The sequence below is a fragment of the Branchiostoma floridae genome, chromosome 19 (assembly GCF_000003815.2).
Source record: "Branchiostoma floridae strain S238N-H82 chromosome 19, Bfl_VNyyK, whole genome shotgun sequence".
Taxonomy (NCBI): Eukaryota; Metazoa; Chordata; class Leptocardii; order Amphioxiformes; family Branchiostomatidae; genus Branchiostoma; species Branchiostoma floridae.
Genome location: NC_049997.1, coordinates 10,332,137 through 10,347,905, shown reverse-complemented (window position 1 = coordinate 10,347,905; position 15,769 = coordinate 10,332,137). Strand labels below are relative to the sequence as shown.

The window sequence follows — 15,769 nt, the reverse complement described above, 5'->3', positions numbered from 1 at the left end:
TTTATTGCACAACAATTGTACAAGGTACAGAATTTGTCGTATATGACAGAGACGGTTTTCAGGTGAAAAATACGAGCAACCCTCTGTCGATCTTAAATATGGCCGATCCATCGATACGCCCGAAGATCGTGGATAATGTGACAGTGGTATCAGTCCGAGGGTAAAACCTCCTTGGTTTGTGTAATCTCTCTTATATCGGTCAAATCATGAAGAAATTTCGCATATCGATATCCTACCGATTGGGCAATAATCTTTGAAGGGTATGTGAATGGATGCTTATGTTATATACATGTCAATGCCAAAACAGATAGAAAGAAAGACAGGTACTGTGCGTTTAGATTCAACAGAACGGTATGTTTGGAATCACATAAAAATAGGTACAAAAATAAGTAGCTACACCTATTGTCTTTTTCCTCATTAATCTACACATAGTATGAAAATATCAAGTCCAAACTCACATGATTAACATTACAATTTAGGTTGGTCTTCGTCAAAGTTACATACAGGTAAAAAAATCAGAAAAATTCATTGATCACTTTTTGACGTATCCCGTTTCAACGTTTTCAACTGCAATTTCTTATATCCCTTCTTCCTGACCACAAGAGCTACTACCCAAAAATTGTGACCATAGCTTGTCAAGGACACGAGATTCCGAGATAGCAAAACCAAAACTTCCGCTGCAGCATCATGGCAATCCGCTAGGAGGTCCACAATCTAATCGTTTCTTCCCTATGCCAACCCCTACCGAGATAATAAATATCATAAAGATCAATTCTCGACTTCTCGAGTTATGCAGTTCGCAGACGGACAGACACACACACTAGTGCACCCCGAAAACATAACATTCTTGGCAATAGCCTGGTAACCACACCCCAGCCCGATCTCAAAAATATCTATCGTGCAGGACCCAACACGATAGATGTTTTTGAAGTTGGGGTCTGGTATCCAGACATTCTTGGCGAAGGTTATAAGTCAACTGACAACACCTTGCTGATAACTGACAGCACGCAGTATCTTTCATCAGTCAGTGAGTGCCGCATACTGACATTCTCAGACCGACATTCTCAGTCACTGATGAAAGATAGTGGATGCTATCTAAAAATTCTGACAATGGAGAATTTATGCGGTTGTGTTTTGCATGATCAAGGAACCTCATTGGTATACTGTAGCGCAAACATTTTACCCATGGCTATTAAACTTTCGCCGACGCAGTCATTTGTTTGTATGTTTGGACTGCATTTTCTACTCATTTTCGTTTGTTTGTTTGTTTGTTGTTTAATACACGTATGGTATTGGTAAGTCGTTTGCATTGTACTGTATTATTGTGAATTGACTATCGAAATCTGCGGTTGTCAAAATCAATTTTTGCAGAGGTACTCAAGTTGACAAAACTTACCACTTAACAGATATCCAATGAAATAAGTATGAACAAAATAAACTTTTGCAGGACACAAATGTTGTAGACTCGTAACCCCCATCCGATGTTGAAATATTTGATATGATGTTATTACAATATACACACGAAACGTAAACTTACTTGGAGAAAAAGCACTGTATAATTCAAAATATATTAACGTTGATTTTTTTTAAATGTAGAGGAAGGACATGAAAAAGTCGGGCGCCAACGTCTGTGAAAAAGCGTGCGTTATTTCTATTTGCATTGGAGATTGTACACAATTTAAGTTTACACACTAAACGTAAACTTAGAGAAAAGGCAATATAATTCAAAATAGCTTAACGTTAATTGTTTAAAATGTAGAGGAAGGACCCGAAAAAGTAGGCGCCAACGCGACGGTATGTCTGACAAAAAGCGTGCTGCATTTTATTATAATGCTTAATATAATACACACTAAACGTTAACTTAGACAAAATCTAATTGTTTAAAATGTAGGGAAAGGACCAGGAAAAAAGTCTGGCGCCAACGCGACGGTATGTCTATGAAAAAGCGTGCGTTATTTTATTTGCATGGTAGATTGTAGTGAGCATGCGCCGTAGCGCCCGGCAACCTGACCCCGGGATCAATGGTTCGAAGCCGCCGCGGGTCAGTCGTGCTGCAAGGCGCGCTACATGTCGGGGTGTCCGGCCGGGATTCCCTGCTCCTCCCGCCATGTATCCCGAGCTAGCCACCGCTCTGTTAGCCCTGCTACTCTACTACAACACCTGGGACGCAGACTTCGCCTACGACGACAGGTAAGAACGCATATCACGCCGTAGGTTGTACCGAAACGTGGCGGGTAGACCCGCGGAAGTTGTGCTCTCTAACTACGGTAGCGGTTATGGTACACTATGGTCCCATTCAAGAGCCTCAAGGACTTCAAATTAGCTCCAGTAAGTGTGTAGGTCAATGGTATTAGGGGATTTAGTGGTCATGATATGTGCAGGTGTTGGGAATGGGGTCTGTGAAGCGAGTTACGGCGATATTTGTGCAGTATTTGTCCAGGAAACGTGTTGAGAAGTTGCACGGTGTCGCTCTTTTGTCAGTCGGCGGGGTTCTGAAAATTGACAACACCGTAGCGAAAGCCCAGGTCGGCACCCCGACGATCAGAGAGTTTCTTAGGTTTAAACAGAATTGTACATCACAGAAACCTCCTATATTGATATTTCATAAAGTAGGAATTTGCCGATTTTGTCCAGGATCCTCATTCCTCAGAGTTTGTTGTGTAAGGACGGAGCGGTCCGCAACACTGGGGGCACCGGTGTGTTATTGTTCTGGTGTCGGGTGTTCCTGCTCCCCTCTCCCGCATGTTTTGCCACACCGCTTCGGTGGTTGCCGATAAAACTTCACGCAGAAACTCTCATCTCCTAAACTGTTGTCAGTCTGAATTTTTGAAATATAACATTAAGTTTTCAGTTCGTTCCCCGCCAATTGTCTTTTTTTTGTGTGCTTTCACTGCTTTTCCAAAATAGGTTAGTTATTTTCTTTTTCTTGACGCGTGCGTTACCGTAGTGCTTGCCCCCGGAAATCTAGAACAGATTACAACAGATTAACTTGAGTAGATTTCTCTCTCTTTTGGAAATCAACCGAGGGAAAAAAATACAAACCAAAGAAAAAGCACAAGCCTTGGGTATTTTCGTCCCCACTTCAGTACAAAATCCGTCGGCAGTTTTTCAGCGGACATGCCCCGCCTTTCTTTTCGGGTTTCACGCTTTCTCCTCAACTTTGCATGTGAATAAGGAGATTTCTAAAGGCGGAGAAAAGAACGACAATCTGCAAGGCTAAAAAGGCGAAAGTCGGCTTTCTTTATGGATAAGTCCGTTCCTCAGGATTTGCTCTACAAATAGGCAAAGTTGGAATGTTTGCCTCTGCCAGCATACGCCTGTCATAGCTGTTATACCGGAGAATGCAGGTGGCCACTAACACTCCGCTCAGAGAGAGGGCAAAAATCTTAAGCGCCGTACCTGCCGAAAAACAAACATTCTTCCGTGGATCAGAAAGCCAAAAATGTGGTAATAAGAAAGACAAATATTACGCCAAAGGTTGCTGAGTTGTAAAATAAATGACTTTCGCTGCGGTACAGAGGGCGGTACAAAATTAGATTAGGTTAGCTTATACCAACATTGGCACTTCGTTAGTATTCAAGTCATTGCCATTGGAAACTAAAACCAAAAATACTGGTAATACAGTAATGTGTAGCTTGTTCCTTGATCATTGTTAGACTTTGAATAAGTCTGGTTACTTTTTTTCTTCCTTCATTTAAAGTAGCTTCATTCCTATGTAAGCCAGGGATCCATCCATGTTTAGCTTTCGACTATCCCAACCCTTGCCGGTGGAGAGTGATGGTTGGATTAGACAATGACCCCAATCACACTCAGAAAAACGATTCGAATAAAACATGTTATCCGAATAAAACTACCCGATCTGAATAAAACTTAGCAGTATGAACGCTCCCAAATCACTTGGATTTCATCGATTCGAATCCCTCGTGTTCCACCTCGGGGAGGTAGATAGAACTCCGGGAAGTGGATAAAACTGCGCCGCGGAGAGTCTCGATTCGTACGATTCGGCAGTGTGAACGTGCAAGTGGATGGGATTCACTTTAAGTGGATAGGATGCAACTTGTCAAAGGTGAGTTTGCTCAATAGAAGTTTTTCTGCCATTCCGAGTCTTAAAATGTTCAAAGCAAAATGTTGTTCCACCAATCATGGCTTCGCTCCAGCTCCCAGATCGTTCTGTCTGCCGCTCTGGTGGCGTACATATGAGCTGTACTACAGCTATCCCAATATGCAGAAGACTTTGTCGGTGAAACCTTCTCGCGATCAAAGACCGTTGATTGCGTTCCCTTCTACGACTACAGAACATTCTCCAGAGGAACAACAGCATCAAAAGTTGGTGGATTCCCGCCATTTTGAGCTGCAAGAAATGACGCTACCCTTTGACCTCAACCTAATGTTTTATTCGGATAAGACTGAGGGCGCACTAATCGGGTTGCCAAAGACGAGTGTGAACGCAATTTTGGATCGGATAGAATCTTTTTTATTCGGATAAATGTTTTATCCAAATCGTTTTTCTGAGTGTGAATGGGGTCTAAAGCTAAACAAGGTTGAATCTCAAGCAGATAACTAATGCTTCATCATATCTGGAAGAAAACAGATGTGATTTCAATACCACTGTGTCTGTGTGAATATTTTTTTTGCATTGACCAACATGCAATAAAGGTCTTCATTCATTCATAGACCAATATATGATTTTTTTTTCACCAGCAAATATTTCAAGCGACAAATAGGTCCTATCCTCACTAAAGAAGAGGTTTTTCTTTTGAAACGATTCATTCATTTTTTAAGTAAGCAGCATGGATACTTAGACGATGTGTCTCGCTCAGTAGTTGAAGATGCAGTTTTATCTTGGAGAGGTGTCCAACAAATATGTGTCCTGGACAAACTGCTTCTTTTCAGTCCTGTTTGGCCTATCTGGACAAAAGGCTGCAATGCCAACATTTTCCTTTCACCGCCTTTCAAAAAACGTGAGGCAAACACCAAACTCTGCCCTAAACGGTTCTGTATACTCAACAGATTTCCGTCGTTGTCGCTTTCTCCGCCGATGGCGTGAATAGGTTGGATGGCAAACACAACAAACTGCGGCGCCGTCATTTGACTTTGATACTTGGGACATTCAAGCCTCGCCTTGTGAGAGAGAACAAAAGATTAGCGCTGAATTGAACGTGGATAATTTTCTCAATATTTGTAGCAAAGAGGGTCGAGTAAAGCGATAGGATAACGGGGCGACAAGGTCAATTCTGGATAGAGAGCCCGTGTAGGTACCCATTGACGGACTGAAAAAAGATAGAAGCGGAGTTGTCTCGAATTTCATCGCCGACCCGTGCTGCTGTTACGCTTTTTGATATGTCTTAAAGGATAACAAGACCGGCACAAAGCCGACCTCAGCCGCCTTTCTGTTCCCCGTTTGCTGTTGTCTTGCGGGCCGCTGCATTTCAATGGGGTGTCCATTTCACTTAGCCACCCCTGATTCTCGTCCCCAATTGTCCCAACGTTGGGTCACTTTTTATTGTGTTCACTGTTGGAATGAAGCAATCTTTTTACCATATGAAAGCTGGAGACAGTATGGAGTGGTCAGTGGGGAAAGATATCATTACCATGCTTGAGAAACGGACACAGACACAAAGAGCTTTATCTTTCAAATATCTGCTATGCCCTGTCTCATGCAAAGTATTGTAAATGGAGTGCAAATTATACGGTTACTCGGGAAAGAAAATGCTAGACTTCCAGAAAATGCAAGAATCCGTGGTTGCAACAAAAGTGTAGGGTACCATCAAAACAGCCTGGGGCGAAGATGCAATTTCAGGGGTTCGTCTCCCGATCCGTAAATTGTGGACATGTTGATATTTTGGAGAGATAACCTTCTTTCAGCAACGCCGCTGTCTAAAGGGAACCAGTCTTTCTACATTTCAATAACCTTTCTCTATCTGTTTGTATTACATATTGTGTCACTTCTACTTGCCAAGTATGTGGAAATGAAGGGGTAGGCACCGCTTTGATCTTAGCATTTTACGAGTTAGCAAAGGGGTGTGAAGTTGTCTAATTGTTTGGCAGACAATGTTTTGTGCCTCATGTGTCTTTGATCTTTTTTCAGGCCCTGTCTCCTAATTTGTACCTCACTCTGTTTTTAATTTCTGTGTGAATAAAAACAAGTTAATTAAAGTTAGTGAGGTTATAAATCAGTCTAAATGTTCAACCATTTGGTTGTTTTGTAGTCTGAGACATAATTTACAAGCGCCATAAAGATACTGGTACCAAACGGGCCTCATGAAAACTCGTAAAAAAGGTCCTTTACAAACAAATTGCACGGCCCCAAGATGTTACTGCAAATAAGTTCAAGCACTTGACTTTCTAGATGGGATTCTGACAGCCTCACATGGGTTTATAGATGAAAATGGATTCATAACTCTAGAAAGTTATGACTACATCACACATATCAAATATATACACATTGTATGTAGGGTTCATGGAGATTTTCGATGTGTTTTTTTTTTTATCACAGTTTATCTGCCATTACTAAGTTCAATGTCTAAAAGATGACAAACATTTTAAAAGACACAATTCTTACTAAGGGTAGGTTAGAATTCCTCAAGGCGACAACGATTTTGTGAATGTCCCGCAACCGTTTTCCCAACAATTTTATTCCATGTTTATCAAAAAGGTCTAAAGCTGCTCAATAGATCCGCAGCCTGCTTGCAAAGTTACTCGATCCTTCCAAAACCGGGCGGCCTCAACTCTAAAAAAAACTGTCCATAACCTGGTGGTCCTGGGGTGAAAATGACCAGTTTGTTTTCAGTAATTGTCTCCCTAGAGATCACACAACAATAACAGTTTATAAACAATAATAGAGACAGTTTCTTCTTAGCCATTAGCAGTCCAACCACTTTAAGTTAATATGAAGGACAAGACCTCATTAGCATTCAAGAGAACAATTGATTTTGCATCATTTGAGTGGTTTAGAGATTGAAAACTGTGGCTTTGTAAAACTTTCTGTAGGAACTCTTTCAAAAGTGGCTTGGACAAATAAAGGCAAAGAGGCAAAAACTAGTCTTAGATGTGTATATATTCAAAATGTAGAACAAATTTCATTATTTGCAACAGAATTGTTTTTATAACTCCTTTGAGGCAGGAGACAATTAAAAGTTTGTAAAGCTTCACTTAAAAAAGAAATGATTACAACACTAACTACTACATCATATGTACATGTATTAGTGTGCTAAAACCCTTGAAAACCTGGATTTTCAAACATATATTATAAAAAGATAGCCCTGGGTATAAAAGCCTTTCACTTTGCATCACTCAAAGTAGGGCTGAAAATGTCAGAACCATTAAAGGATATATTGGGCTTTGGCACGGGTTAGTTCTCCTCATTTTTGGAAAGGTTCTTCTGATCTTTACCAACGGTTCTTAGAAACTGCAGTTAGTTAAAAAGTTAAACCCTTCCCGCGCCAAGGGCAGTGCCCATTTCTGGCACATAGGGCGGTGTCCATCTCTGTTTCATTAGCCCTGGGCCACACACAACGCAATCACTACAGCAGGGGGCTAGTCCACTGGTAGTGGTGTGTGTTCAACTTCCATACTCTTTCCTGAATGCTGAGTGCTAAGCAGAGAAAGCAGCATGTACCATTTTTATAGTCTTTGGTATGACTCGGCCGGGATCGAACTCACGACCTTCCGAATGCAAGGCGAACACTCTACCCACTAGGCCATTGCACCGGCTTCAGTAACTGCAGTACTAGTATGAAATGATAATGAAGTTACGTTTTAACTGGACTGGTAAAACTGTACTAGTAAAAAACAGGAAACATAGGAAAGTGAAGAGCCATTGACATGAACTCAATTATAATTCCAATGAGTTCCATAATACTACTAATGGTTGGGGTAAAGGTAACGGCTAATCCAAAACATAAAGAAAAAAAGTTTTCAGCTTGATAAAAGTACAAAAACACTATTTTTGTACAGTAACAGCACCTGTACCCACACTTTAAGGAGCTTATAATATAAAGGCCAATTTGCTACACCAGAAAGTTGGTGAATGGTTTCATTAATGGTGAAAATTTGCTGAGTGGTAATTTTTATTTTTATTTTTTTTCCCAAAAAATAGGAGCGAGCGAATCCGTGAACCAAGAAATTAAATTGGTGTGGCCTGAACACAGTGTATGTAACTCAGGATTACTGATGCTGCATTGGTACATTGTACATCTTTTTCTTTGCCATCTGGTAGAATTTTGAAAGTTGATGATATATCCTACTACTGAGGATGAAAAAAAAGGCTATAGTAATTGGATTGATACTATTGTTTGTAATACCTGAAACTGGGAGGTATATGGTTACCCTTTTCCCAGCCTTTTTGGAGATTCGTCAGAATTAAGAACAAAGAAATTTTTTGTAACTTAACCTGTTAATTATTTCTCAGAAATCTCCAAAGAGATTGAGGGAATTCCAGGCACAAGCTGCATCTATGGTGGCAAAAAAGCCCTTTGAGACTTTCATGAATGTTTAAAAAAACAGGTGGTTTTTATATCTTATGTCAAGTGTCAGACATTTGGATTTGACAAATGATGGGGGATATAACCAATGTAGTCCTAATGCTCATTTTCCATATGCCAGACTTGTTCAAATTGTTAAGGTGACAGCTTTCAAAAGAAGTCTGGTGTCTGATTTTTTGTTTTCTTTAAATTCTTTTGTTTGTACATGTGACTTTGTGTCTGTACAGGGAAGGGATTGCAAGTAGAAACTAGATTCTAGAAACAAACTGTCTTCTAGCTAAGGGGGATCGAACCTGGACCTGTCAGCTTACTAACCCAACACCATCCCCACTTCACCAAAAGGTTTGGACTATTTGAAATGGTCAGTTGGTGGTGCTCAAACCCCACTGTTACAGAAATGGTACAGAAAAGTTGTTTTGTCTTCTCTCTTATTTTGATCAAAAGAACGAAAGGAACAAATAGATAGATGTGAGACAAATCTGAAATAGCATCCAGCTACAAAATTGAAGAATTTGTAACAGCCAAACTGACCATGCCAAAGGCTCTGAGCTTTTGGCATAGGGGTTTTTGGTACCGCCACTGCAGTCCGCAGGGGTTCAAATCCCGGGAGCCAGGAGACTGTTTCTACTCTTTTCTTACAAATGCTTGAATTAAATCATAATATGGCAAACAAAATGCCCGTCTTGACAGAACTTTTCTTTCTCCAAGTCCAGTCCTCAGCTAGCAGGTTAGTCTGTGTTACACAAACTCTGCTGTTGGGGCTGTATCTGGCCCCTCGGCGGATGTTGGGCGGGCTGCTATAAGCGAGATTTAATCAGGCTATCAGCAGGTGTGACACCAGGCGGCTTGTGTTGATAAGACTGTGCATTGTTGTGTCTGTAGCTAACTGCCATCTTTAACTTGATCTGCATCCATGGGACCATTTGTCATCTATTCAGTTGATCGTTGCCATAGCAACAGTCTCCCATATGTCTGGCATTCAAGGTCTCTTTCCATATTTCCTGAGTGAGAGCATACAAGTTGTAAAGGCTCCATAGCCTGGTATCCAGCTGTATTATAGCTCCTGAGTCTCTTCTGTCCTCTCCGCACATTTTTCTGGCGGAATATTCAAATTCCAACCAATTCTCAATTGATCGGGGCCAGACATATTTGCGAGAAAAAAGAAGAGACTCGGGAGCCATGATATGGCCGGATATCAGCCTACCGACTCCTACTGGTGCCAGAATTTAAACCATTCACACATTTTTATGCGGTGGTGACCTAAAATTATTTTCCAGTAAAGATAATTGTCTTAGCATGGTATAAGCCATATATTCTACACTTATCGGATTAGGTTTAAAAGGGAGAATTTCTCACAGCATACTTGTGGTGAACTTGATATGATTGGTTTTAAATTCAAAACAGGAAAGCGATTTGTCATGGGGTACCTTGTGGTATTACATCATGAAAGTGGTCTTTGGGCTGAGAAATGTCTTGGAAAATTGGTTGTATAATAGCTAATAGAGTAAAAACAGTATCTTAAGTGTTTGGCTGAGTCTGTCCAATCTTAGACTTTTGATCATTTTATTTCTTTCTTTGCAAGTCAATTTTGTAGGGAGGATGAAAGTTCTATCAAACTTGTTTGGGTTTTGTTTATTTGACAGAATTTACCACAGACATAGGCAGTCAGAGTGACCACAAAGTATACATCACCTTTAAAAGTTGTCATATCTTATTCATTGCCTCTGAAAACAAAGAAGCCTCAGAAGTTGTTTTTTCAGTGCCAGACTGTATGTGAGTTTGTTTTCTGCCTGCTGTTACCACTGTGGTGAATGTTGGTAATTTGTAGTCAGGGCATGTCCAAGGCCTCTTGAGGACCTTTCAAGTGGGCCTGTTTTTTGTCAAATGTTGGGCAATAGAAATACTGTCCCCTTGGGGGGCAGGGGAGGTACTATACTGGCAAGTTGTTCTAGATAGAGCAAAGGTCAAAGCAACATTTGGGATAGACCACTACTAAAAAGTTAGATTCCTGCAGGTTTGGAAAATACTGTAAATGCAGACATTTTCGCGGTGGTTTTATGTTAGCGGGGGTTTTCGAATTGCCAATTCACCTCGAACTTAAAACCGCTGCAAACAACTTTTCCATGGCAGTAAGAGACTACAGTGCATGGTGCTTCCGCGAACTTAAATGCATTTACAGTAGTTTGTTCTAATTACTTTAGAAGAAACACAGAACCCCTTAGCTTCCCTCAAGAACTTTCCCACTGAGAGATTATGGAATAGAGGTGAGGTCACCCAGGACAAAGGTGGTCATACTCAGCTACTGATACACCCTGGGTAATTGATAGTGAACTATGGATCAGGGTAGGGTTCACGGCTATGGGAATAGTTTGGCGCTGTCAGGGGCAGAAGGTTCAAGAAGCTGGGAAAATTTCTCAGACGGGTGATCGCAAAGGCTGCCAGTCGGAAACACTGGTATGTGACCCTGGTACTAGGAGGTGAAGGGTGGGATGCTCCTGAGAGCTTTGTCAATAACAAGGACAAGATCAACTGATAACACTGAGGGTACCAGGGGCTACCTGAGTGACCCGTGTCTGTGTTGATAATCTGTACGGAAGGTTTTCCAAATGTAATAAATGAAAAACAGATTTTTAGAGAGAAGGAATAAAAGTATCATGCCTTTAACCCCAAAGTGCCAAATCTGATATTATCAGTCTCTAAATGATCCAAATTCCTATTGACATGTAACATATCTTCAACAGGATAGTTAAAAAGATTGTGATTAACAAGACACAAGCTTGTATAGAAATTAGAATGTTGAAGCATGGATTTTAGAACTAAAGTCAAGGTCAACAGTCATAGTGTAGGTCAAAAGTCAGACATATACTTGAACATTGTCCTGACTATTGACATATATATATCTTCATGTGTGATTAACAAGGCACAAGCTTGTATAGAAAGTTGTAGTATGGAATTTTGAACTTATGTTATAGGTCAAGGTCAACAGCCATAGTGTGGGTCACAAGTCAGATATATACCTGAACATTGTCCTGACTTATGAGTGCAAAGGTCATGTTCTAACCTAGTGTTGCGTTATCAGCAAGTACAATCTGTATCCGCCCTCCCCTACAGGGTTTTCCTGTGGTAACACCAACATTTGATTAAACTTTAAAGTGTGGTTATAGCACGTATCAGTTAACTTGGACCAGACATTGCTCATCTTCACAATATTGCTGTCCGGAAGTGGCAATAGCTTCAAAACAATTGCCAGATTTTGAGACTGAAAAGTTGATTAGAAATTGCACATGTGTTGCATTACTTCCAGTACGTTTAGTTACATACAATAACCTGCACGTCTTGAAAGGATCTTATCCTTCACTCAAAGACCTTTGCTGCCTTTCTGAATCTTCCTTAATCCGTCTTGGGGCAAAGGTCACCGCAAGGCTGACCTTAACAGGTCAGGGGTGAATAAAGGGATTATGGGAAGGACAATTGAATGGCGTCCTTCTATTTCTAAACACACAGGGAGAGACAGGATAGTGTGGGGTTAGAGTCCACTGGCTTAGGGCTAATTTAATCCATGATTGGTTACTTGAGATGTGTTTTTTGGGGACAAGCCAGAAGAGATATAGATAAGGTTTGTGTGTTGAAAGAAGAAGAAGAAGAACTTTATTGCACAACATTTGTAACAGGTACAATGTATGAAATGATGGTATGAAATGATTTCCTCTCCTAAAGCATGCAATTGTCTTGTCATTTTTTTTTAATCTCCAGGCAGATCTACCGGTGACATAAGGAGTTTAGCTGGCCAAAGAGTGTACACTCCTTGGCCAGTTAAGTTGTACACTACTTGACCAGCTAAACTCCCTATGCCACCTGTATATGTACCTGGAGATAAATCTTCAATTTTTTTCCAAATATGGTTACTTCCCCAATCTTCTTGTATAATTTTCATATCACTTTCAGTGTAATTTTTACCTAAATTTCGAGCACACTCCATTATGATTTTAAAGCCTCTTTGTGGCACATGTCTCACATGTCTTGCATAGCCCCTTAAAAAAACAGTACACCTGGTGGCATGTCCTGAGTGGGTCTTGTTACAATAAAAGCTGTGAAGTAAGAAGGTTTTGGTAACCCTAGAAAGATTGATTCATATCTCTTGAGCTCCAAGGGCGTAAAGTTAACTTGTAGCATGCATAGTCTAGTGGTGAGTGGCTCTTCATCTGAAGCTTAGAGAAGTCGTGGGTTGGAATCTGGCTGCATGTGTCTGTCGTTGACTACATGACACTACCGAAAAGGGTCACAGTCCTTAGAAAGGACATTAAACCGTGACCCACTTTTCATTGTACTTGTCAAAAAGAGGGAAGGGAGTTTCCCCAGTACATAGTAGCACATAGGGTCTGTCTTCTGCCCTCTGTCTTCTCTGTCATAACCACTGGAAGAAAAACTTATCAGTGAGTTCAACTGGATCAGTAGCACTTTCACTTTTTTTTAAATGGGAAAATGCATTTAGAACAAAATATTACTTAATGTGTTTGTGGTAAAACATACATTTATTTGTAAGACACTGTTTTTAAACACCCACCCTGCAGAACTGTAAGATAGCCTTTCTGTAGCAAGGAGTGCTAAACTGGATCAATATCACTTTCGCTTGTATTAAATGCATCTATAACACAATATTACTTATAAATGTTTGTGCTAAAACATAAGGTACTGTTTTTAACCCCCCCCCCCCCTCACTAGAACCGTAGGATAGTCCATCTCTGACCACATGTAGCACTGAGTGTGAAAGGAGTGCAGACAGGTAGCCAAGGAGCCATGACTGTCTGTAAAACACACTGACAGGTAATGGCAGATCAGGGAATACTGCCGAACACTTCACTTTCCACTTTACTTTATCACTACGCCAGGGGATAGGTGGAGGTACTCTCCAACAGAGGTTTGGCTCCAGCTGTTTTTTAAGGCATTTTTATTGGGCTTTCTATCTTGTACAGTTTTCTTTATGTCTCACGCCCTGAACAAAACTGTACAAAATAGAAAGCCTGATAAAAATGCCTAAAAAAATGTTTTAAAAACAGGCGGAGCCTAACCTCTGCTTGGAGAGTAAGATGGAGGGTTATATACATTACTGTCATCATCAACATTATTGTAAATTCATTATTTCCACAGGGGCTTAATTCTAAGGTAGAAGGGAAAAAGGGGTTTTGCAGTGCTTCAAGTTGAAACAAGTTTGTAGTACAGTAAAGTATAATGATACACATTGGAAAGACATATTCGAACTTTTTTTCAAAGTGATGAATTTGTGGTGGATATGCAGCTTTGAACACTGCAAAATACTGGTAAAACCACAGCAAAAATTTTAGGATTTACAGTGTCCAGAAAGATCAGGGTATGTGAATCATTCAGAATCATTTCGAAAGTATAGTAGAAGAATAGTGGAAATTTTAAAGAGGTAATGATAGTTTACATAGCTAAGTATGTATTTCTTTTGTGTTGCATAAGAGGGTGACTGTAACAGGCACTCGGAATAAGCTAAAGTGCTCTCAGACTCAAAGGGCATATTGACAGGTACTTTGCTGCTGAAAGTCTTTTCATTGATTTTTCAATTTCTTTTGGTTAGTGTAAGTACGGTTTGGTGGACCAAGAGTGGGGCCTAGCACAAGGTAAACTCTGTCCTCATATAGTGTTGTAAGTCATCTATTGTCATGTTATAGTACTCTCGCTTTTCCAGCTGTACAAATATTACATATTTTGTGAGAGCTGGGCTCAGGACAAGGCAGGGTTCTACACATGTAGCCCACCTCTGTCCTTCCGTCCTTTGACAGAATTTTGACGCTGGGGACGGACAAATTTTGCCCATTTCTTTCTCTGTGAAGGACAAACGTATATATTGATTGAACCACACTGAGTCAACCATCAAAAGTTGCCCCACAAAATAAAGGAAATAGCATTTTAGAGGTTTAAAACTTTCCAGTAAGAGCATAGACCAAGACTCCTTTGGACTATCGCACCTCCTACAGGCTTCCATTCAAAATCAAGGGGGTGGAAAATAATTTCAGGCTTGCAAGAAATACTGGGACAAGGATGTATAAAGAACATCATATTTGTTATGATGTTCTTTATACATCCTTGTCCCAGTATTTCTAGCCAGCCTGAAATTACTTTGTAAGGGAACATTTGATCCTGTTCAAGAATATTGAGTTTCATTTTAGGCCACACAAATTCAATTTGTTGGTTCTTTGCTTTGAAAAAAATAATAGAAATTCCTCACTGGAAAAAAACATAATGATAACAAAGCCTGAGGACCAGGTTTATGCCTTGGTGCACTCAGTTTTATGGAGTAAATACAGACATGTTGAAGTTTTCCTCCCTGCCCTCTGCTTGTATGATGTCTGCTTGCTATATTTTGATTTTTAAAAGTCTGAGAAGCAAGAAATTTAATTGGTGGGGCCTTATGGAAAAGATGAAAGCCTGAGTCCCTTAACAAGCATGAGAAAGAGAAACAAACAAACCCTGTGCCTAGCCTCTAGACTGTGTAATCCAAAAGTCTACTGCTGACCACACCTGTCATTTAACACTTGTAAGGCTCTGCATGGGGTTTCTAATCAATGTGTCATGCCTGCCATACCAGCCAAAACATTGGAGATTTTGCAGTGATATACAGGAAAACTTTCCCAAGAGGACCATTGGTCAGATTGTCACTACAGATAATGAATCTCCTTAGAATTGTGTTATGACCTCAGTTATATTGCAGCTTGACACCATCGTCTTTTAAACTTGCTTTCCCATAATACCCAGTTTTTTTAAATAATGGATGTAGGTTACCCACCGGATAAATGAAATAGCATTACACTAGCCTAGCCATCTATTGGATGGACACATTCATCAGAAACAGGACCTTAACACATTAAAGCCATACTGTACTCCAGAGGAGAGTGTTATTTTCTAAAAGACCACATCTTCATGTACACAAAATCAACTAAATGTGTAACAATTAGTCACAGATGAACAAATTAAGAGACCACTTATGATCCAGTAACTGAGTATTGCCCCTTCATGCAGACCCATTGGGTGTGATGCATGATGGGAATAATGTTTTAACTATTGGTTCCTATGGGATAATTACTTAAGTTCCAGGTGAATTTTGAGGTCAAATAAATAGTAGAATTAGGTTGCTAAGAATGGAAAATGATGAACAACTATTCACACACATGCTGCAAGCATTGTTTTTAAGATCGGACCCCGATTTCTTAAGAGCTGCCACTTTTTATGAAGGCCCTTTTTTCAAGTCTTAAGTATGGGTTTCA

General features: G+C 40.3%; 1 protein-coding gene across 1 annotated transcript in view; it reads left to right on the top strand.

The window, feature by feature from the left end:
• The first annotated feature begins 1,986 nt into the window (after positions 1 to 1,986).
• LOC118406545 (protein O-mannosyl-transferase TMTC2-like) overlaps positions 1,987 to 15,769 on the top strand; it is a 54,899-nt gene continuing 41,116 nt past the window's right edge. Inside the window, exon 1 of the mRNA XM_035806632.1 lies at positions 1,987 to 2,190. Coding sequence (XP_035662525.1) covers positions 2,108 to 2,190 — 83 coding nt within the window. The 5' untranslated portion in view covers positions 1,987 to 2,107. The remainder of the gene's footprint in view (positions 2,191 to 15,769) is intronic.